A 23,582-nucleotide genomic window follows, 5' to 3' on the forward strand; every position below is an offset into this window, starting at 1 on the left:
GACGCTAATGGGGCAGAGGTATGAAATCGAAAGTTTTTACACAATTACACACGAACCAACTCGTATAATAATTTTAGAATTATGAATACGAAACTTTTTAGTAAATCATTTAAATTGTATGGACAAAACTTTTGGTTCGTATATAGAACACATACATCGCATTTTATTCAGTTTTACACTATGAAAAATATAACAGAAACAATACTACTTTTATCATAATTTTTATTCCAAGCTATTTCTATATTCATCTATATTAATCTAAGTTTTTTTAATATTATAATACAAAAATGTCCAAACGTCCAATTGTGTAAAAATTTTAGTTTGAAATGTCATTAAAAATAATGTGAATTGTATTTTTGATATTTTTAAGTGATTTAATTAATAACACATGATTAAGCTAAAATTACCTGAATTGTATTCTAAGTATTTATTATTTTATTTGAAAATTGAATGGTTATAAATTATAATATTATAATGGTTATACTGCTTCAAATATTTAAATAAATACATTAATAACTTATTAACCGCAGTTCATATTATCACAATTGTATTATTCTCTGAAGGATTTTATTACACAAAGAATTATAATTATCGTGGACTAATTAATTATGTTCATAATAAATGGCAATGACAAACATGGAAATTGGAGGGCGTACATTTATACATTTTCAAAAACCATACTTCTGACGGATTATAAATCAAGTAAACAAATTTGAAGAGCTCACCGTTCTCGATAAATAGCTATAGCCATTTTTCCCGCTCAACATACCATTTCTTTTTTTTTTTTAATATTAATCTCATTCTTATTAATCTTCCGCCTTCTACTTTGAATAGTGTCCCCTGAGAGAATAAACTTGCGGCATTGTTGATGTAATTAATATAAAACTCACAGTTAATATTTATTTAATTACGGAACCAACTCAACAGTTTATTATTTCTTTTTTCAGTTACCTCATCCTCCAATCCTAATCCTCTTGTTATTCTCGCACAACGATCATACACTCCTATTAATTCATTTTAACGTCTTACAATTATTATAAAAATAATAATAAATAATACTAAATATTATTATTTAATATTATAAAATATTTGTAAATACCATTATTAAACTATTTATGACTTGTTTTCGACTATACAATGTTTACAATTATGTAAATTTTAATACATTTTTAGACACACTAATATTTTATTGTTATGGATAGAAATTAAATAATTTACATAATATAAAAGTAATAATTTATAATATACATTTTACTCTTTTGAAAATGTGTCATATTTTAATAATAATTGATAGATAAGTAATGTAACATACATGTACAATTCTAATTTACACGTGGTATGATTAATCTTATACTAACCAGCAGCGTTAAATTTTGTGGAGACCTATAATATTATACAAAAATGCCTAAATATTTTCATTCTTATTAATGTATATCATTGATCAAATAAGGTATATTATGAAAATAAACCATTAAAATAAATCTATTTATTATATTTATGATTAATAAAATCATTTAACTAGCAGCTATAAACTATAAAGTATATTGTTTATAATGTGTATAAAAAGTTAATATACTATATATAAGGCAATTAATAAATAACCCATTTGCTTATCTTTTACTCCAACAAAACTCATTGCGGCGACAAAAAGCAATTAAAAATTAATTATTATCAGATAGTTTATGAACTACTTTTGATTTTGTGTACTATAAGATGAGCCGTCATAAAATGGTTTTGAGTTTTTCTATGCAATAATAATATATTCACTAAATAAATTTGGGGTTTACATTTGAAGTTTAACTTTTACGGCAGAGAAATATTCTCAAAAATATATGTGGAAAGTTATACAATTCATTAGAGTTTAAATTGAAAAACGTAAATCCCTGAGAAACCCAGAAAAAAACTTTCAACTTCGACACATTTTTTCTTTTACAGCCCATCAATTTACGCCACACTCAATTTAAACTCGAGCACATTGTAAACTCTAAACCTTTACACGCGTACACGCGTTACTAATAACATTCAAATGGGTGAAGGTTTTTATTCCAAAATTGGAATTTTCAATTCTTTTCTTATTAAATGAATTAAAAAACTTTTCCTTTGAAAAAAACATAAAATCTATTTTTATAAATCTCCATCTTTCAGATGAAGAATTAAAACTTTTCAACAACAAGAACAAAACAAATATTATTCAGTTGGAATATGCCTAACTATAAATATTCGAATCCAATTAATTTATGATGAGTCCCAATAGTACTATACAAGTGATTGTTGTAAAAGTGATCATAAAAATAATACAAGATGAGTAATCTTTATAAAACGTACACTAAAATTAAATTTTATTAGACCTTTAAAAACAATAATCAAAATATTACTAAATCTATAATGTTATAATCAAACTTAAATATTTTAAGACGACTAAATTTTGTTTCAAAAACTTTTTCATTTATTAAATAAGCCCGTGGCAGCAGAGACCATCGGGTAATGTTTCAAAAGCTATATTTTATTTAATCAATAAAATATGTACCTATATGTATACTATTAAAACAATCAGATTTCATATACCGTGGTGTAATAAATCCATGCATTTTATTATCGTTTAAAACAAAATATTAAATACTTCCCTAAAATTTAAAATTTTACTACCTTCCTACTTACTTAAACAGAAAAACAAGATTTATTAAAATCATAGGATTATTGTAAAAAACTTAATATTTTAATTATAATTCGATAAAAATATGAGAAAAGATATGTTTTTAGTGTTACCGAAAAATGATATTATATTATATCTAATCACGATCGATATCTATGTATTATGATTTATATTTGAATCCGATAAACATATTATAGATTACCTACATATATTATAACCTATATATTATATAATATTATATTAAATTTAATAAATATATATATTACATGAATGTGTGTGTGTGTGTGTGTGTGAGAGAGAGAGAGTGTGTGTGTGTAAGTGTGAATATTGTTTATAGAAGTTCAAGAATAATGCGTTTAATTTAAATGCTCAGGGATTTCACGAATTTGCATATAAAAAATGTCTCGTGTATGAACCATGTATAATGCCATAATGATATATACAGACATAAACATTTTGATTTAGTTTAATTGGTATAGCAAAATATATGCAAAAGACTAATATTTCAATATTTAAGCCTAACTTGCATATCACACGTATCACTTATTTCAATTTAATCCTATCAGCTTGATAATTGATATGATACAATTTCGCTATAATTATATTCTAATGTTATATACATGAATACTTTATTTAATTATAAAATAAATTATCTATATAGAGATTGATATATTATAAGTTTATTATTTTGGTAAATAATAAAAAGCAGTTTTTTTATCCCCATTTTATCCCCAATTAAAGCTTTAAAATGTATATATATATATATATATATATATAAAATGCTAATAATGAATAAATTATTAAATTGTACCTTGATCGGCGAGTCGTTGGATCTTTCATAACCATAACTTCAGTTATCTCTCCGAACTTACTAAAGTACTCCCTCAATGATTCTGAAACAAATAAATAAATAACAACATCAGTATACGATAGTAGTATAATAGTGCACTAATATAAGTAATAGTATTTAACATTGACTTTTTAAATTTTAATGTTTATATAAATAAAACTACCATAATTATATTAAGATACATCAATAAATATTTTACTTATGCAATATACCTATAACGTGACCAATGATTAGGTAAATGAATGTAGTTTATTTTAGTTCCCTTGCATATCAAAATGCTAATGAACACATATTGAAGCTTATATCAGTTAAATACTTATATCTAAATATATAAATTTATAAGAAATTATCATAACCCAAGTATAAATTAATTATATTTGCAAATTTCTTAAATTTTCGTCATTTTTAAAAAAAGTTTAAATTAAGATCTAACATGATTTCTTTCATCAAGTACCAACACCAACTAAATGCTTTAATTTAATACCCTCTATTTTTCTCTAAATTACAATTTTATTAAAAGAACATCTTGCTAAAATATGTGTGTAATTAATGTAATGTTTACTAAGGAGTATGCATGCACAATGTATGTTTGACGTCAATAGTGGTATGAGCCATGAGAAGGGAATACGTTCTCTCTAATAAATTCATCGGTGGAAATATAACTACAAGAGGGTGGAATCTCGGGAGATATGGCGACATTTCTCTCACATTTTAAACGTATATAAATACTTTACATCCCCAATAGATTCGTATATTTGCACGTGAACATATTTCCTCAAAACCTTTTCTCTACATCTCACCCCATGTCTGCACTAACCTATCAGCGTCGGAGTTTTCGTTAATGATACGTAAACGATACCTACACGACGTAGCCACACATGCGTTGGTTTCCGAAATTGTCCATAATTTTCATTCATACAAAATTAAAATGTGAATTTTATAATATAATGGTTTTGGAAATAATATTCTATGAAAAATCGTTTCCACCATGGTCAAGTGACAGTTCTAGGTGTCAAATCCTTTACTTTTTTAATTTGTAATGATACTTGTATGCCTTTAAACATAATTTATTTGTTATTTAAATTATAAGAAAACCTACATTCTTCTACTATAATTGGCACTACTATCAAATATATTATAAGAATATATAATGTTGAGTAGTGATAGTAAAAGTATACTGTTTATATAATACGGTTAGAGTGTTAGACAATAATTTAACTATACTACTATATTATTAAGAATTATGTCGACTATTGGCTATTATATTTATATATTTATTAATAATATAATAAAGTATATTATATATAATAATAATGGCTCAAATAATGGTTGTAGTATAAATAAATTATTCACTTTAAGAAAAAATATTTATTTATGAGCATTCTTAATTTTTTATGACAAAATATCGAGACCTCTCATTAATTAATTGCATCACTACTCCTCTAGCGGTTCACGAATACTACATCACGGTATAGTAATATTCCGATGTTAATGTTCAGTCATTATGTAGTGAGCAGCGAATGATCGAGCAGAAAAAAAATAGTTTGTCGGTGCTCATATAATCAGTAGATCAGCTAATCACTAGCAAAATTGTAACTAACGATATTGTATTTATGTTTAAATTAGAAATCACGATTTTTCGACAGGACTCGTTATGATATAATATTGATCTACACTATAATATAATAGATAATATTATATTGAATGTAGTCATACGCTTGTTTACTGAATTATCTGTTAAAATTTTTCACAGTTAGACCTTAATAATTTCCAACGGTAGTCGGACGGAGAATGTGAGAAAACACATTCACCCCATTGCCATACACAGACTAATACCTACAGTTCAACAAAATATGTATTTAGTCGAAAAACTAACCTACACATATCATAATATGAGTACCGGTGACTATATAAATTCTAATACGTTTTCTGAAATTAAAATCGATACCAGCTGACCTAAAGCAATACAAACTATTAACAGTATTTTTTGTTAAGGAAATGAAAAATTGAACCACTCCCAAATTTTCAGAAAAACCTACCGTTTTTGTATGCTTGTACTTGAAAAAAATTAACATAATAATAACCTTCATGGTAATTAATGTTAGGTATTTTGATTTTTAATGTTTTTTTCTAACGAATTAAATTGTTGATTATTTAACAGATTTTAACTTTTTATTATTTACCTATGACATATAGGTATGTAGAATATATCAAAAATTAATAAATGTAGAAATCAGTATTTTATCCATATTAATTATTATTGCCATCCAATGGATTATGACGCATCGACGCAGATTGAAATATATACATGAACAACGGATTTCAGCTCATTTTTAATTTAATATTACTATATATATTTAGTTTGAAAAAGAGAATGATGATAGATATTTTTAGGGATTTTATGTTTTGTATCATTGTAGTAAAAAAAAAATGTTTAAAAGTATATTCTTCATTGCGCAGGACGTCGCTGATTGCATTGCGCACACAGTCGAATAATATATCATATAAAGGAACAATAAACAAAAGATTTCAAAAGTGACACACCATACGTGGCCCACAGGGATTTCCGATCACATTTAATAATGATATATTATGCATATTATTTGCAATACTAATTTATCAACACAACAATAATATTATTATGAACAAAATAATATTCACTGTTCTCTAGTACCTACTACGCATTTCAGGGCGTAACGAGAAGATTATTTTAATATTGAAATTATACTATGCTACCAAACGGTCGTTGAAGGGAGGAATATTATATCGTTAAGTGTTTTCTCCGTGAATCTATGCGCCAAATTAAAACCGTCGAAAACAAAAACCGTTCTAATAAAATATTTTACTACACTATCGCTCAGCTGGCGAAACTGCCGCCGAAAGCAGACACGAGAAACGCAAAAAAAAACATGAAATCGTTTATAATGTTGATTTACATTATTTTCTTCAAATATTAGTCTGGTCGTCGGTCGAAACAATATTACTAAACAATATCATCATTCATCATTAACCAATGCCCCTTAGTACGTAAATAATCAAACTCTATCATTATGTGAATATCGTCGCGACGACCCAGTTACGAGTTGACGAAAACTGGTTGTATACCTAAGATCGCAGTTGCACATTTTACGGGGACGAACTGCGCGCGAAACGCTACGACGGACTCGCAAACGACAATGATTGTCAGACTAGCCAGTTATAAGTTTTTATGCTGGTCAATCGGATTTTAACCCTGTCCGTACTACATCAGTCGAACTTTGCTGTGTATTATAGACCTTTACCGCTAGTACTCCAGCTAAGGGGTCTCACCGCGTCCTACGTATGACCGATGTCCGTGCGATTTAATCGTGAAGCAGAAGTGCGAATCGAATTGAATTTAATAATGACACGATAACAATATTAATAATTTACCTACTCCACCACTCGCCTATAAAGGAATACGGATTTCAGACTAAAATTTTATTCTCGCATTTGAGTATGACGTCATGTTTTTAACAATTTTGGGAACACAAGATAATATGTCTTGATTCTAAGTATTTGATTATATTTTTCAATGAATTGTACCTGCAAGACGATTTCAACTAAGTTCTGCTACGAAACGACGTGTAGCAAATTTGTTGTTAACCAGATTCTTGCAGAACTGGGGAATTTAACTAAAAACATTATACCGATATATTTCACCAAGAGAAAATATATTTATTCACAATACGACGATCTCGCGCACGCGACGATTTACGGCGGCAAACTGGTCACTTTCTTAACTTTTGACAACTCGACTCTATTCTCCATCCTCATTCGTCAACCAGTCATTATAGATGGCGCTGTGGTAGGGAACGACTAGATTTGGTTTGTGCGCAGTATTTTATATAGTCATATTCTCTCGGTGTATGGTGTATGGAATTTACCGAGTTTATGGTTGTCGAGATGATAACACTGATAGTACAGTGTATACATATTTTATAAAATATAACTCGTCTTGGCCATCTACTAACGTCACAAACTACCAACACAGTTGGTATTACCTTAAAGTTAAACTATAATAAGACAGTAATCGTAACGGTCGCCAAAGGCCGAGACGAACCGGACAGGTTATACTTCACGTAAATAAGCAAAATAATACGCTGATTCTGAGCATCGGACTGCTATCGAGAGTTAATGGTAGGGCGTTATGTGCGAATGCTCGGAATAACCAATGTTTTTGTCGAATTTTATTTTACTGGATAGAGACTATTATACGTTATATCGTAGAAAATAGACTAAACGATATTGTTACACGACTCGTCACTATTCAATTACGTAAATCGATTAGGTAAAAGCCAATTGGAAAAATTCGATGATCCATAAAATAGTACTCGTGCCGCGATCAGGCGTTCTCGTGAAAATAAAAAGGTATGTCTAAAATAGTATTTTACACTATCATCGGCTAAAAAACTTAAAAATAAAATTAACTGCGCTTACACAAGTTATCATGATAGGTACGCCGTATGGGTACTATATTACATACTATTATAATACGAATGGATTTACGCTTGTCCATTATATTATTACGTTATTAGTTTAATTCCTATGTAATTATTACATAATAATTTTAATAGCATGTCTATTATTATTACACGCGACTCTATACAAATACGATATTGTGAATTGTTAGTAAAAAGTTAATCTATGGACGCCAGACAAATAAATCGTATTTATTTTCCACTATTATTATTATTATTATTATTATTTTTTTTTTGCAATTATCGATTATTGCCCATACGAACAAATTGTGTTTCATGATACTCGACGACCGCCACTTTAATGTTCTATAATTGCGGCAGCGATGCGCAATAGGAAATCGAAATTATTGTTTTAATTTATTTTATGAGTCTTATATAGATACAACACTAAATAACAGTATATTTATTTACAACCATATTATGTTTATCAATGGTTCCAACTCTCGTTACACCGATAAATATGTACTCGAGAAAATGGATATTATAACTATTATATCTGCTAAGATTGTTCAGTGTACTTACTGTTATAATAGGTATAGATAGATAGATACGTAGATCGAATAAGTCAAAACCAAATTAACATATAAATTCTATACAATTTATCATTTTTTAAATTCTAAACGAATACTGAATGTCAGAATGTATATTATTATTTAGTTTATAATGAGTTGTTTTGTTTAAGCTTAGTAATTTTATAAAGAAACTTTTATAACGGTAAAAGAGTAAAAACGCCTAAGCCCGGTACACATGACGTAATTTTAGTTTTGGTTTTAGTCATCAATTTATGCTCAATAAATTGAAACCGTAGACCGTAATATGGAATAACAATTAACAACACATGGATAGGATTACATTTTAGAAAAGTTCGAGCGTTCTTGGCCTTTAGACTATTACATAATATACCATGGACATTATTAATGATTGAAAATACCAAAATGTTTAGAGACGGGTCATGAAAATATCAAATTTTCGTTCAGAACCGTTATTTGTATAGAATACGCATTTTTTCACCCTCGTATGCCCAGTTGTACCATCTCTGATTAAAGTTAACCGTAGTTTAATCAGCCAAATTCGGCCTATTAAATTACGGTTAACTTTCGGAGATGGTACAACTGGCCCTTAGTGTACACAAAAAAATTATACACATTTATTTTAAAATATTCAAAAGCGCGATCAGATGCCAAGCGTAATTAATTCAATCAACAAAATATGCTGTGTTTCCATTATTATAACAAAATATTCGCCAGTACGTAATGTATTTAGTGGAATGAATAATTGTCACAAAACAATAATCAAACGGTGGACGACATAAAAGTATAACGTTAGTAATAAAAATATTAAAACGAACATTAATCGTTTCTCGAAAATCTATTTCGGGGAAAATATAACGCCAAAATACCAGGAATTATGACTGAGTAGTAGGGGAGGTGGTAAAATTGGACTTTTCGGAACCCTAACGACACCGCTACCAACTCTGAGAACGTACTATCAGGTATCGGTCGATAAATAATAATATTATGCACGTGCACAATCAGATCACGACTACGTCATATTATTACGGTGATCGCGTTTGGTGTTCCTAGAAACAGTGCACAGCGTGACCGGTTGTCAGGTGGATATTAATATTATTATTATATCATTCAACAGACGTAAATATTATACAATATTTAGATTCGAAGCTCAGAGCAAAATAAACGCAGAAAAACGATTTTAGTAAGAAAAAAAAATGGAATCGATATAGTTTTCACAGCTTGATTATTGTTTGTATAATAATACATAATTGTGTATTAATTTAGTGCAAAAAATTAAATAAGTGAATTCAAGAATATTGAGTTAAAATAAAAATCATTTACATTTGGAAACATACAAAATTATTTTCATTTACTTATAATCAGGACTAAATACAAGACTTGTTTAGAAATAATTATATTTTTGCCACAAGAATAAAATGTTAAGCGTTTGTTTCAAAATTTAAGCCTCAATATTTTAATATAGGTAATAATATATTATATTTGCATTTCTCTTTGGAGTTGTTTACTATATTATTTTTTAATAAATTTATAACTTAGGTACATACATAGTGTTTACACTTGCTTTATTTCTATTTGTAATATTTACGATTTATGCTATTGTGTGACTTTTTAAGTCTTACATATTATTTGATTTTGATTTTTCTTGTAGTTTAATGTGTATCTAAAATGGAATTGTATAATAATATTTTATTGTTTGATTTCCCAAGCCAGTTTATACGACATGTATTTCGCTCTATACCGTTTCATTTCGCCAAATTGGGCTACTTCAACTGAACCAAAACACGTTTGACAACTTAGATTCGAAGATGATAATTATTATTTTGCATTATTAAAATATGGTACACTTCTACGTTTTTACAAAATGTACATTGTACACTTTATATTCTGATATTTGTATTAGGCTTAGTATTCTTGGAAAAGATAGTTATTGTTATTGTGTTAATGTATTTAGTATTATGATATTATTATGGTTTAAATATTTACAGTGTTTATCAGGAGAATTCAAGTTGAAATTATAAATAGAATGTGAAATTAAAAAAAAATATGGGGTCTAGTGAACATAGTATGATCTCTGCTGCCCTAAATGAATAATTATGCGTTTCATTATTTAGTTATTTAGTTTCTAGAACACTCGTTTTGAACCGATACCTATCGAAACAATCTAATATATTATATCTTTTCAAGAAAATCATAACTATATTCATATTAAAAATATATTTTTTTTTTTTTTTTGATTGAGTTAGGTAGTGATATTGTCACTCAGTCACTCCATCTATTCATCTGTTTGTGCATTAATGCAGATGGGTAACATTGATGGTATTAATATTTTTGAATTTATTTTGAAAATTTGCCTCTGCATTTTTAAATTTAAATCGTTTTTATCGTCTTGAATACGCGCAACGATGACAATGTCAACCCAACGTCACGATCTGTTTTTTTATGACTCCATATTTACGAACTGTTTATATATTATGTAATAAGTGCTTCTAACAATATTTTTGCATACGATTAATGATATAAATCCAAAAGTTTTGTAGAATTATTTTTTTAGCCAAAAAACGTAAATTGGTTTACGTATTATTTGTTTTTATCCCTGTACACCTACGATACGTATGATATATACGATTTACCTGAATATATTATTATTTTCCAAGCGGACGTTTTTTTTATTACACACATATATGACATAAACTCTGTGTAATCTCGCCCTAAGGCCACCGCCACGCGTTGTTTTTATTTCGTTATAATAACTGCGACATTTTATGCGAATTGAAATGGATTATATAATATTATTATAATGTAAAGTGTTTACATAGTGAGAGACAGTGTGTGCACACGCAATTTACGTTTTATGGGAGAAGAGGACACAATGTTATTTATTTCGATTTAGTGATCAAATCAAAACATGAAGTGGTATTTTTTCCGACTCTTGACTTTATGCTACACTAAGTATAGTATAGGAGCATAGGACTGGACTAGTCCACCATGCAGTGTATTATATTGTGTCTGTGTAACAATAAGACAGAGAAAATATAAACCTACTCATGGCAAAAGCACATACTAATTTGCCTCCAAGTTTAATGGACAATAATTTTGTGTTCGTTTATTGTAATTAAATGGTTTAAAAATTCCCAAACAAAATTAATGAGCGTTATATAGCGTATTATATACACTTTTGTGTGAGTACTTATACAAAATAATATTATAAAATGTAATACTATAATAATTACAAAATTATGAATACACCGTTGCGGTGAACTTACAGTATGTAAGTACATTTATATAAATTTCTATACCAAAAATAAATGCATAATCATATTATTTGTAGTAATGCGGAGTCAACAGTCATCAATGTGCGTTTATCGAATTTAATAAATACATCGTGTATAGGTACCGTATAGATTATTATAGACTTATAATATGTGCGTGTATAACATATTAAAATACATGAAGTAGCAGCATTGGTCTAGTTGTATAGTAAACGGAATAAACGAAAAGCGTTTATTTTATATTAAATGCAGTTATTACACGACGATGAGGAATAAAATATATCACGTAAAAATGAATAAAAAGGTAAATCAGAAAAAAATCACTGTTATTATATTATTTTTTGTCGTCGGGTAAAATTATTGTTCCGCGCACATAAACCCCAAAAAAAGTATATTTATTATATCTAACTCACGCTTTCGTATATGTATTGTAATATAATAATAATAATAAATCGGGGTTAAAGCTTTGGGCGTGCGCGATGTTACGTTTAAATGGACTTAACGGGTAACAAATCATAAACGCGCTGGGACACACTCACACATATTATGCATGTAATATATATATATACGGATAAAGGTATCACGATTTTTATTAACAAGGTCTAGTGAAGGAGGGGTAGGTGATATTTATGTGCGACATATATGACGTATACAACGTTTGTGTGTCCCCCCTCGTGGCTTCATCCTTGCAGGCGTAGGTACATGATATTTATATATATATCATCATGTATTATAGCGTAGAAGCAGTTATTCCGAATTAGACGCCCGTCCGATGGGTTACATTTTTCAATTCCGGAAAGGATTTTTTCTATCCCTCTTCAGCAGTCTGTGCAAGAGGGATCCCTCTCGATCATTTATCATCCCTTATCAGTCTTTCCGAAGCGCGCCCGCGCGGTCGTTTGAACAAAAATTTCCAGAGATTTTTCATTCGCAAATATCGTGATAATAATAATAATAAATTACAGTATAATTATATTGTGTCGTCGAAAACATTAACCGATGAATGGGCATAATGTATAAGTACAGACATACTATACGAGGATACGACGTGTTATATACAATGACTCCTTCATTATGAACATTGATTAAGACGTATACTTAATCAATGTTATGAGGTGGCCTTAACTACCTACTTTGTCACATATATTTTAATACATCCTCAACACTTATAATTCATATTTTATTTTAAAAACTAATGAATAAAAACAATTATATTGTAGTATTTTACTGCCATATTATTTAAAATAAATGTATTTAACTAAAAAGTAAAGTATTTACCTAATTGTACAATTTGGATCGTTCTATTTTTAGTCATTAGTGGTACGTGACTGATTAATAATATACTTAAGTGGTAGGCAAAAAAAAAGTTTAAGAACCGCTGCGTTTGTCTATACGTCGACGTGAGTTACTATCGATAACCGAGAATTAAATCTAAAAAGTTAATTTCGTTTGAAATATTAAAGGAATAAAAAACGACAGTCAGCAAGAGACAGTGAAAGAAGTATAAAAACTTGTGCTCTGAATAGTAATAACAATAATAATAATCAAACGATATCGTGTTATTATATTATTAACGACTATTGACGACAAATAAAATATAAAACTAACGGATCGAGAACCAGAAAGAAAAATATTGTACCGAAATCAGCATCTTAGCACAGTAACTCACGGTAACGGGATTTTATAGTAAAGTCATTTTTTTTTCTCTGCGCTCCGTACAATAACACATATCATGTACAACACCGCTCGCTCGTACATACATGCCCCATATATTTCACGGCGAGTTTGATATTAATTTTTTATTGGATTAGAGTTCCAATTATGATTTATGTGTAAAACGACGCTCGATTTATATATATATATAAGACTGTGTGTGTATATATTTATTTATGTGTGTACTGTGTGTGTGTGTGTGTGGTATGTGTGTAGGGTCGCGCCACGCGTTTCGCGTGTTGTGCTTACAAAGTTTTTCCACGTTCCAATTTTGCCGAAACATCATTAAACCCACACGCGCGCGTTCGTCGCTCGCGATATATATATAATAATATTTCTTCTCTCGATCAATTGGTCGGAGTGAGGACTGGTAGGAGGGAGGGTTGTTAGGAAGAGTGATCGGAGGGGAGGGTGTTTTTTTTGCCACCGTCATCGTTTAAATTCCAAATGCCGTCCGGGATATAGCTGCAGAGCGCAACCTCGTGCGGGGGGGTTGTGGCGGAGTAGATATCATTTTCCGTGTTGTTGTTTTTCTCGGTCCGTCTACAGCCACGGTGGTGTGGCGGGGCAAGAGAAACTTTCCGTTGCCGTCATCGGCGCCCCAAACAAACAAACGGACCACCGCCGTAGCCGCCGCCTCGTCAGAATCGTTCGAGTCTCTCTTCCTCTCTTTAGATTTGTAGTCTCTTTCGCTATCTGTTTTTTCTTTCACATGCGCTTTACCACTGCTACTATAGCTTTTAAACGAACCACAAAGTCGCACTATGTTTGTTTTCGATTTCGAATGGTATATACGCGTTGTGCAATAACAAAAATAATAATATATATTATGAAATATTTTTTCGGATCCGTAATAACGAAAAGCGACCAAATTATAATATACACACTATGAAGTCGCCCATGTGTAGACTGTAGTTGCAGCACATCCATCCGCGGTGCACCATTTTAATATTTTATTACATAAATACGTGTGGGTAATATGAAATAGTGAATAGGAGATATTGTGCAGTCGGGAGATGTGAAAATAAAAGAGAACACCGACATGGCTCGCACGAAATGAAATTACATGAAGGCCGCCGCCTTTAATAAATGACCCGGTGCCGTGTCGTATAAATTATGTCGGCTTTAATTGGACGGGTGCGTATTTTTTCCTTTCGTTTTCTTTTTCGCATTTTAGTGGAAGTAGAGCGGGGGTTTTGTGTGACAAGCAAGTCTTGACTCCTAAATAACGCAATAATAATAATTATTATTATTATAACGAAATAAAATGCGATTGGTATCTTATTTACGGTGGTTATCTAGGTACACGCCACCGCCATCGATGAAATCACCGAGACGAAACGCTTCAATGCTCGTTGGTATAGGCGTGGGTGGTGCTGGGCGTGCCTAGCCATCCCCCGACATTTTGGCCCTAAAATTGAAAACCCAGAGCAATGGGCTGGTATTCAACTGATGTTAATAATATGAAATGTTGTTTTTTTCTAAAATATTTTAAATTTGTGTAGAAAAACTTATTATGAAATAACAGCTAGATGTTATACAAAAGTACAAATCATATAAATACAAATTTAAACTATCTGAAAATTAGTTACTAGATACAACAAAAAATATTTTAGGCACCCCTTGAATTTGAAGTCTGAATACGACTATGGTCGTCGTTTACACCTCGTTTCGACAACAACGAAAAAAAGTAGTATGCCTGTCTAAGAATATCAAAGAGCGTGTTTTAGTATTTAATAATATATTAGTTCGATACAATAACAAAAACATTTTAATCTAACGTCGCGATTTACATGATACCTTAACGTTATTAAAAAGTTATTGAAGGCGTGTATGATCCGCTATTATGTATAATAATATAATACTATAATATTATCATCATAATACGATGTACCGTCGGTTTACCTCCCTACGTCCTTAAATTCAGAAGATATTTTCCTTATCGTCGTGTCATAATAATGTTGGTATTATTATTATACGCACGTCGTCACGCGTCACTCTTGTGTAATAATATATATCTTATGTACACCATTTTAACATTTCGTTCGGAATTAATAATTCACTGAACCACATCTACACCTAGGAACGAAAAAAAGAGTTTTTAAAGCCGTTTAGTCCCATGGCTTTTGAACGCCAAATAAAATACATATTTTAATAGAGAGATATAATGTTCGTTATAAAATTTATTTATGTATACATATTTATGACTTATATTTTTGTTTACAAGATATTACTTTTAAATATTTACAAAAATTAACTAACGTGAAAATAAAATAATAAAATTATGTATTTAATTTAAAATATTATAAAGACAAGGACAAAGCTATATTATGTATATTTGACTTTAAGTCATTCATAATAGTTGCATTACTTAAAAACCATTTATTTTTCCGTCATATTGCATTATATAATAATATTAAAAAAACTGTCCAATCAGTATTACTATAATGTTATACCATGTTTACTTAATGACGTTGACGATGAAATATTCAGCGGTAGGTGAGTTAGTTTGATTTTTGACATGCCGCCAGAACACCATTGACTAATAATAATTCAAAACATGTGTTCGTCTATTAATATTATGGTTTTTATGCTGCAGGTTCACACAAGCACCGGTGCTTTAATGTTTTATATGCGTAACATTTAGACGCCTATATATGTGTATTTTCCCTTTCCCCGCCAACCTTGAATGTAGATCGCGGGTAACACGCAACCGTCATCCATCAACTAACGGCCGATATTAAATCTTAGCTGACAAAAGAGGGTATGGAAAAAAATGTATAATATTCTAATATATATTTTGCCGTCAAACTTTTTGACAAATACAACGAACCTATTTATTATATTAAAAAGTGTACGAGAAAAGTTCAAAACGGATCAGTCGAGTTTGAAAGACTTTTACCACCGCCCCCGTCAAAACCGTTGACCATCATTATACTCGAACCAAAGGGAAAAAACACGATACTGGCATTTTTGGCGGAACAAATAAAAAAAAAAAGTCTTTACTCAACTTATGTACTTTAACCGAGTTACACTGTTTGTATTTACTGTTCACATTTTTCTACATGCCATTTTAATTTAGCGATTTATTATATTGTAACATAAAACATGGTTTAATCGTTAAGCATAACGACATTTATTGATCAATATATTTTTTTTCTTATGAATACCTACTATTATATATATGCTTATAAAACATAAAAAAAAATAAAGACAAACAATTAAAGCAATTAAAAAGTCAATCGAGGATTCTTTTTGGTTAGGAATTGATTTTAAAATCACTAATACAAACTAGTAATGGCCAATGGGGTATCAAACTGAATCATATATTTTAGTTGATATAAGACTGCATTTTTATAATGGTTAATTATTTACAAATATTTCCAAACATACAATAAAATTGACTGTTCGTTGAAAATAAAATGATCGAAAGTCGATCGACGTAGGTATTCTAATTATTTTGTATTGTATTGATAGAATCGGAAAGTCATGCACGCTGTAACGTAGCAGTGCCGTAAAAACTGTAAGAATAACAACCATAAATAAAACGTAATAAACGTTGTTAACTTAAAAATAAAACTCAATGAGGGTTTTAAAAACTTGAGTAAAATAATAATACGAAAGACATAAATAACGAGTAATAGAAGGTATAACGATGATGCTATTAGTGTATACAGACGGAATATGCGGCCCGATGATTTTTATTAAAACGGAAGATAAATAACGTTAAAAGTTAACAAACATTTTACCAGCCTGTACAGCGTATTACCGTAAACTGAGATGGGCCGAAAAAATGAATGGTTTTTCTGTTTTATAAATCATATTATAAACCATATTATGCTGTCGGTGAAGAGTTTAGGACGTACCTTAATTCCTAAGACGAGCAGTGACGACTTACGTACGTATTGCATACTGTTTAACGATCTCAGTGTCGATCTATCGATCGATAACTTTCCCGGAACAGTGACAATGGCGTGTATTTCGTTTACTCATATTATTTTATAATATTTCTCATTCTATTAAATAATATTCCGTTATCTCCGCATACTGGTCCGTTGCCGTGTAGAGTAACATTATCATCTCGATATAATAATACGACGATAATCACGTCCATTGGTACATCACCAGCGCGTAAACATCGATCACATTATAATATTATACAATGATAACTATAATATGACGATGAAAAATTACGTATTTATTATTGTTAGGGATGTATAATGTATAATGCATAGTGATATCAAATTCCAAGTACATGCAATATATTATTATATTTACAGTCGAATTTAAATCGTATATACGCCGAATCACTCTGTATAATTTTGCATAATATTAGTTTTTGCTACGACGGCGTTGTGCATACAAACCGCACAAATGAATTTCTTGCCGTTATATCTTAACATCACCCACAGCCGCACCAAAAGCAGCGGCAGCAGCAGTTGACCCTAAATTGATTTAACAGCTTATACATCTCGGGTATATTAATAATAAAGGGAGACATATTTGGCTGGTCCGACCGTTCATTAAATTCCTGTTACCCTCTTAGAATTACAACACACACACACACACACACACACACATACGCTTACGAACTGTGTGTGTGTGTGTGTGTTTGCGAGTGTACAAAGATAATAATATTATAATATGGCGTGTGTGCGTTCGGTGTGGGTCGTTGAAATTTATACGTATTTACGAATTTACAAGACATTACGGGCGATTTTACTGAGCCCAGCCGTATAATATATAATATTATTATATACTGCAGAGCAATATAATATACGCCGCGCGATATTATATTTCCTATTATATTGTATACCTACCTACTATTATTATAATATTGTATACCTACCTAGGTACAGCCGCACAGGAGCTTTCATTGTTATCGTTTATTGTTATTTTATTTTTCACAATCGTTATTATTATCTTTTTTTCCTCCTCTTTACCCCGTAATGTGTACCATCGCCCCCCACCGGCCCGCCGTCAAACTGCTAACCTTTTGTTTGTGGAAAAACCTCTACCTTTTCACGATGTTTGCCGAGCTTTAAAATTTAAACTGATGTTTGCCGCGTAGTCATTGTTATCCTGTCACCGGAGCAGTTAGGAGACAGTCAATTTGTTTTCAACGCGTACAATATATATCTTATATGTGTATAATATATATAAAATATATAAACACTGCAATCTCGGTAAACACGAGCATATGTGTGCGAGATAATGTACATTCGGGGCGCGGGGCTACGATCCAATTTTGTTGTATAACATTATACACACCGACATGTAGATTATTATTATTATATTATTATCGTGTACATAATAATAATATGTACTTTATACGTTACGGGAGCAGCTAAAACTCTTGGGGCGACACACCTTATCGCGTAGTACATAATATATAATAATAACGTACCTGCATTTTGTTATTATTATCAGCAACGCGCGTCTATATTATTATGTAATGTACTTATATAATATATATTATTATTATTACAATAAAAAGTAGGTATATTATTCGCTCGGTGAGAAATAATTTAAGACCACACGCGGTTGCAATTTTGAAAAAAAATTATTATTTCGTTGACATGGACAATTTTCTGCCAAAAATAAGATTTACCGACCAACTTTATTATCCACGGATCTGTTATACAGGATTTTCAGAGGATTTTCCGCGCAGACAATAACTATAGCTATATATTGTAGAGACAATAATAATAATAATGATATTACATTATATAAAGTCGTCGAATAAATTGCTGTTTGGGGTTTTATTTATTTTTTTTACTATCAACGTTTGATAATATTATAAGCACTGAAATTAAAATTATAGTTTTGAAAAAAATAAAACCAAAACTGCTTCCCAAATTGCAACTTATAAATTATAATGGAATTCCTTAAAGCAAATGTTATATTTAATGGAATGTACGACGCACAGTTTAATATGTTAAAACACGTACCTGTGTACCTACACTCCTACAAAGCAATCACTAAATATTAATATTTATTATTTATTATTATTATCAGAAATTCGTCCTTTCCACAACGTTTGATGTTAAGAAACTAGCACTGATAGGAAAATACAGTAAATGTAAATCCATTAGACACAAATGGAGAATCATTAAAGTTGAATAAGTAATAATCTCTCTATACGTCATACTGCACTCAAAAAATTAACTGCGTGAATCAAACATCTACGTACCTGGCACCCTGAATGCATCACATATCGCGTGTACTATGGACATTATATATTATATACTTCTAACCGATTTTCACTACGGTTATATTAACATTTTTTTTTCTATTAACAAGTTTAAGTAAATTCAAGCATAAGTAATGCGATTTAATACTATATAGGTATTGTAGTATTAAAAATAAAATAAAAAACGCAACTACGATAGGTATATTTTTTCTCGTCGAATTCGATTTCGTCTACATACGGTACAGCAACTATATTATACGTATAATGCGACGACAATATTATATTGAGGTGTTTTTCGCTTTGTATTTTCATCCCACCCCACGGACACTTTTCAGCCACCAACCCCATATCGCGTCGTACAACGATATTGTGGGTTCACGCATCGGTGGAGTATCATGTATAACACACATACGTATATAATAATATATGGACCCACGATCCCGTCACAACGTAGACGAGAAATGATATTCAATCCGAATCTGCAGCACATATATTATACATACAATAGTAATAATACGCGTGTACCTGCATTATAAATAATGTGACAAGATGTATAACGTATATACACGGTGTTCGCGAGTCGACGATAATATATTATTATTATTATATCCAGAGAAACGGAAAGCGCACAGACGTGTGACTTACGATAAGAAAACGATAAACCTATATACCTATATTTAAGTATACATAATGTAACGCGGAAGCGCGAGAAGCGGTCGTCGCGTCAAAATCCGATACCGAAAGCGCGCACACACGCGCGTTCGTGCACAGTGCACGGATTGTTGGGGCCGAAATACATTAACCATCCCCTCGTGCTCGCAGTATGTCCAACTCCGTCATAAAGTGAGACGTCAAACTCTCTGGAAATTACTGGATGAACTTACTATATATGTACACCGCCGTCGTCAACGACGCCGCTACCGGATACTTGTCAATGCACTTCCGTTCATCAAGTATTTATGGCGAAACCGGCCCGGAGAGAGACGCGCGCGTACGTGTTTTTCACCCCTCCGACCGCAGCACCCCCACCCCCGACCACGCCTTTATATATATATATAGAATGTTTTGCCCGTCGTAAACATTTTACAACCGCGCGTTGTTTGGGCGGGGTTCCTATATATATTTAGTATATAGTGTACAGTATAAGTCGGAAACGAAATACATCGCCGCCGTTTCGGTTTCACTTTCGGCGCCGATCGATCGATCCACTCCCCCCCCCCCCATACACACATACACACAGACGCACAAAACTGAAAGCTCTGGAAAGACGAACAAGCAATCCCCCACCTCTGGTATATATGCGTCTGCCGTTATATTGTTATATACGTGATGTGGACGCGCAAAACGAACGATTTTATACCTTGTAAATATTGGATATACATTACGAGATATAGGTATATATACCGTAGGTTTTACCACGCGTCGTAATCGATTAAATGTAAAGACGACGTGCGGTGAACCGCATATCACATAATGTATATCAAATGTCTTTAATGTACAAAAGTGTGCCTATATGTACATACATTTATGCTACTGCAGTCTATACACGACCGCAATAAAAAATATATATTTCTGAATTATTTTTCGCACACGTGTGTTCTATAAACATAATATTGTTTAATATATATAGGGTTAAATCGGCGAACTCATCAGACGAAACTATACACGGCCAAGCTATTATAGCTATATCATTATATTTTACGAGATGTGTGTGTGTGAAAAAAAAAATACTTCTTATGAAATCCGAACAATGTGTTTAGCGGTGTGTAAATTTTTCAGTCACGGACATCAGATTAAAACCGAGGATAAAAATAATGCCCTTATGGCGAATGAAAGTTTGGTTTTGTATTATAGCAGTATAGACTTTTAAAGTTTACATAAATGTCAACAATTTCCGACACATGTTACCCAAAAATTTAGACCAAGAAAACAGAAGGAAAAATGAAAAATAAAAAATAAAATACCGTCCATTTTATATGATATAATGTGTGTGTGTGTGTGTGTGTGTGTGTGTGGTGTGTGTGTGTGTGTGTGTGTGTGTGTGTGTGTGTGTGTATGTGGGGGTATACGTAATATACGTACATGACAAATAAAAATGAAATACAAACACTTAAAAACTTCTTAAAATATAATGTTTTATTGGCACCCGTAAGATAAACATGTCTCGTATAATATTGACTGGAAAGCATTTCGACTTCATATACATATATACATGTTATTTTTTTTTCGAGACTAACAGATCACGACTGCTTTCGACAAATCCTTCATATATGTAAATATGTGTAGGTACTGCGACACGACAAATTTTCTTATTTACAGCGAGCGCCACCACACTATACATCTGGCGAAAAGTAGAAGGAAGTAGATTTTTTTTCTTCTTTTTATTACTTCACATAATATAGACATAAAATTCTGACCGCGACGCAACTAATATATATATTTATATATATATAAAGCAACCATAAAACCCCAATTAACCTTTTAATTTAAAATGTTAATGCAGCGCCGTATTTAACTTAACCTTTAGGTAATAACTTTTGCCAGGCCTCAGCCGGTTATTTTAGGTTTGCACTGCGTTTCTTTTTTCCCCTCCACCATTAATTTCATGACCATATTCTAAGAGCGTTTCCGTTTTTCATTCGCCCTTAACTCTCCCCTCTCATCAGACGTCCCAAGTCGCACCACTCCATCTTACATGTGACACGTTTTTTAGAAAAACGGATTGTATAATTTTACGACATCGATGCTATGAAGTTTAAACAAATGATTATACCTATTATGCTACTCGAAACGAAATGTAATTAAAAAAAAGACTGTGAAAGTATAACGCATTTTTGTGAATTGATAATCGAGACTGCTTTAATACTACGTAAAATGACTTGTAATTATTACAATTAAATTGAATGTAACAATAACTTATGGCAGGCATACTATGATGATGACACGACATTTATTTTTTTTAACAGTTTTATTTTAATTTATTACAAACTCACCTATTTAATTTAACTAAAGTTTACAAAAAAAGAATAATGTATAATATAATTTAAATTTGTAAATAAAAAAACTCAGTTCAATTCAGTTAATCAATGTCATTGTAATTATTTGAAAATATATTATAATATAGGTCACGGATTGAACAACTTAGGTTTTTAAAAACATCACTTAATTTGCAAACACTATAAAGAAAAAAACAAATAGATTTACGTTAAAAATACGTGAAATGTATTTACGACCTCATTAAACAGAATTCACTCTGTGTGACACGCGCTTAGGTTTTTTTCTTTCAAAAAAAAAAAAAAAACATCTTCTTTACACTCCGTTATTTGTCATCTTGGATTATTATTTTAACAGTACGCCCGTTTATCATCGAGTCACATCGATGTCAGTAGCGTCAATTGTGTCTCAGTAAACGGATCTTAAGGTGAACGTGCGAAAACAGAGATAATAAAATAAAATAAATGAATTATGTAGGGAAAATAAGAGAGAATGAAAAAATGTATTTCTCGGGCTTTTAAGTGATTCTGCTCGGCAAGTGTATTGCGAAATAAAGGCATTACGTGGACCCGGAAGAATTTCGATCAAATCCTTGTTCTCTTCGGTGGCATATATAACGTTTTTCTTCTCATCCACCTATATTACGCTACCCCTAGTCCGTCGAGCCGGCAGGCAAGCTGCACGGGTAGAGAAGTACGGCGAGGTACCATACCGGTCCCTGCACGGTATATATTATTATTATTATACAGAGACGGCTTTCCGTATCGGGGGCCAAATCTATATAGCGTTTATTGTAATCTAGGGATTTGAACGGATTTTTATATTGTTTTGGACGAGACGGATGAGAGCACCGAAAGAGAATCAGCAAATAAAATGAT

At 31.1% G+C, this 23,582-nt stretch overlaps 1 protein-coding gene across 8 annotated transcripts in view; it reads right to left on the reverse strand.

The window, feature by feature from the left end:
* Positions 1-23,582, reverse strand: part of LOC114131383 (RNA-binding protein Musashi homolog Rbp6) — a 368,433-nt gene that overhangs the window by 189,419 nt on the left and 155,432 nt on the right. For all 8 annotated transcript variants that reach the window (XM_050198728.1, XM_050198726.1, XM_050198727.1 and 5 more), the window contains exon 3: positions 3,465-3,546. In XM_050198728.1, the coding sequence (XP_050054685.1) occupies positions 3,465-3,546 (82 nt within the window). The remainder of the gene's footprint in view (positions 1-3,464; positions 3,547-23,582) is intronic.

The sequence above is a fragment of the Aphis gossypii genome, chromosome 1 (genome assembly GCF_020184175.1).
Source record: "Aphis gossypii isolate Hap1 chromosome 1, ASM2018417v2, whole genome shotgun sequence".
Lineage (NCBI taxonomy): Eukaryota > Metazoa > Arthropoda > Insecta > Hemiptera > Aphididae > Aphis > Aphis gossypii.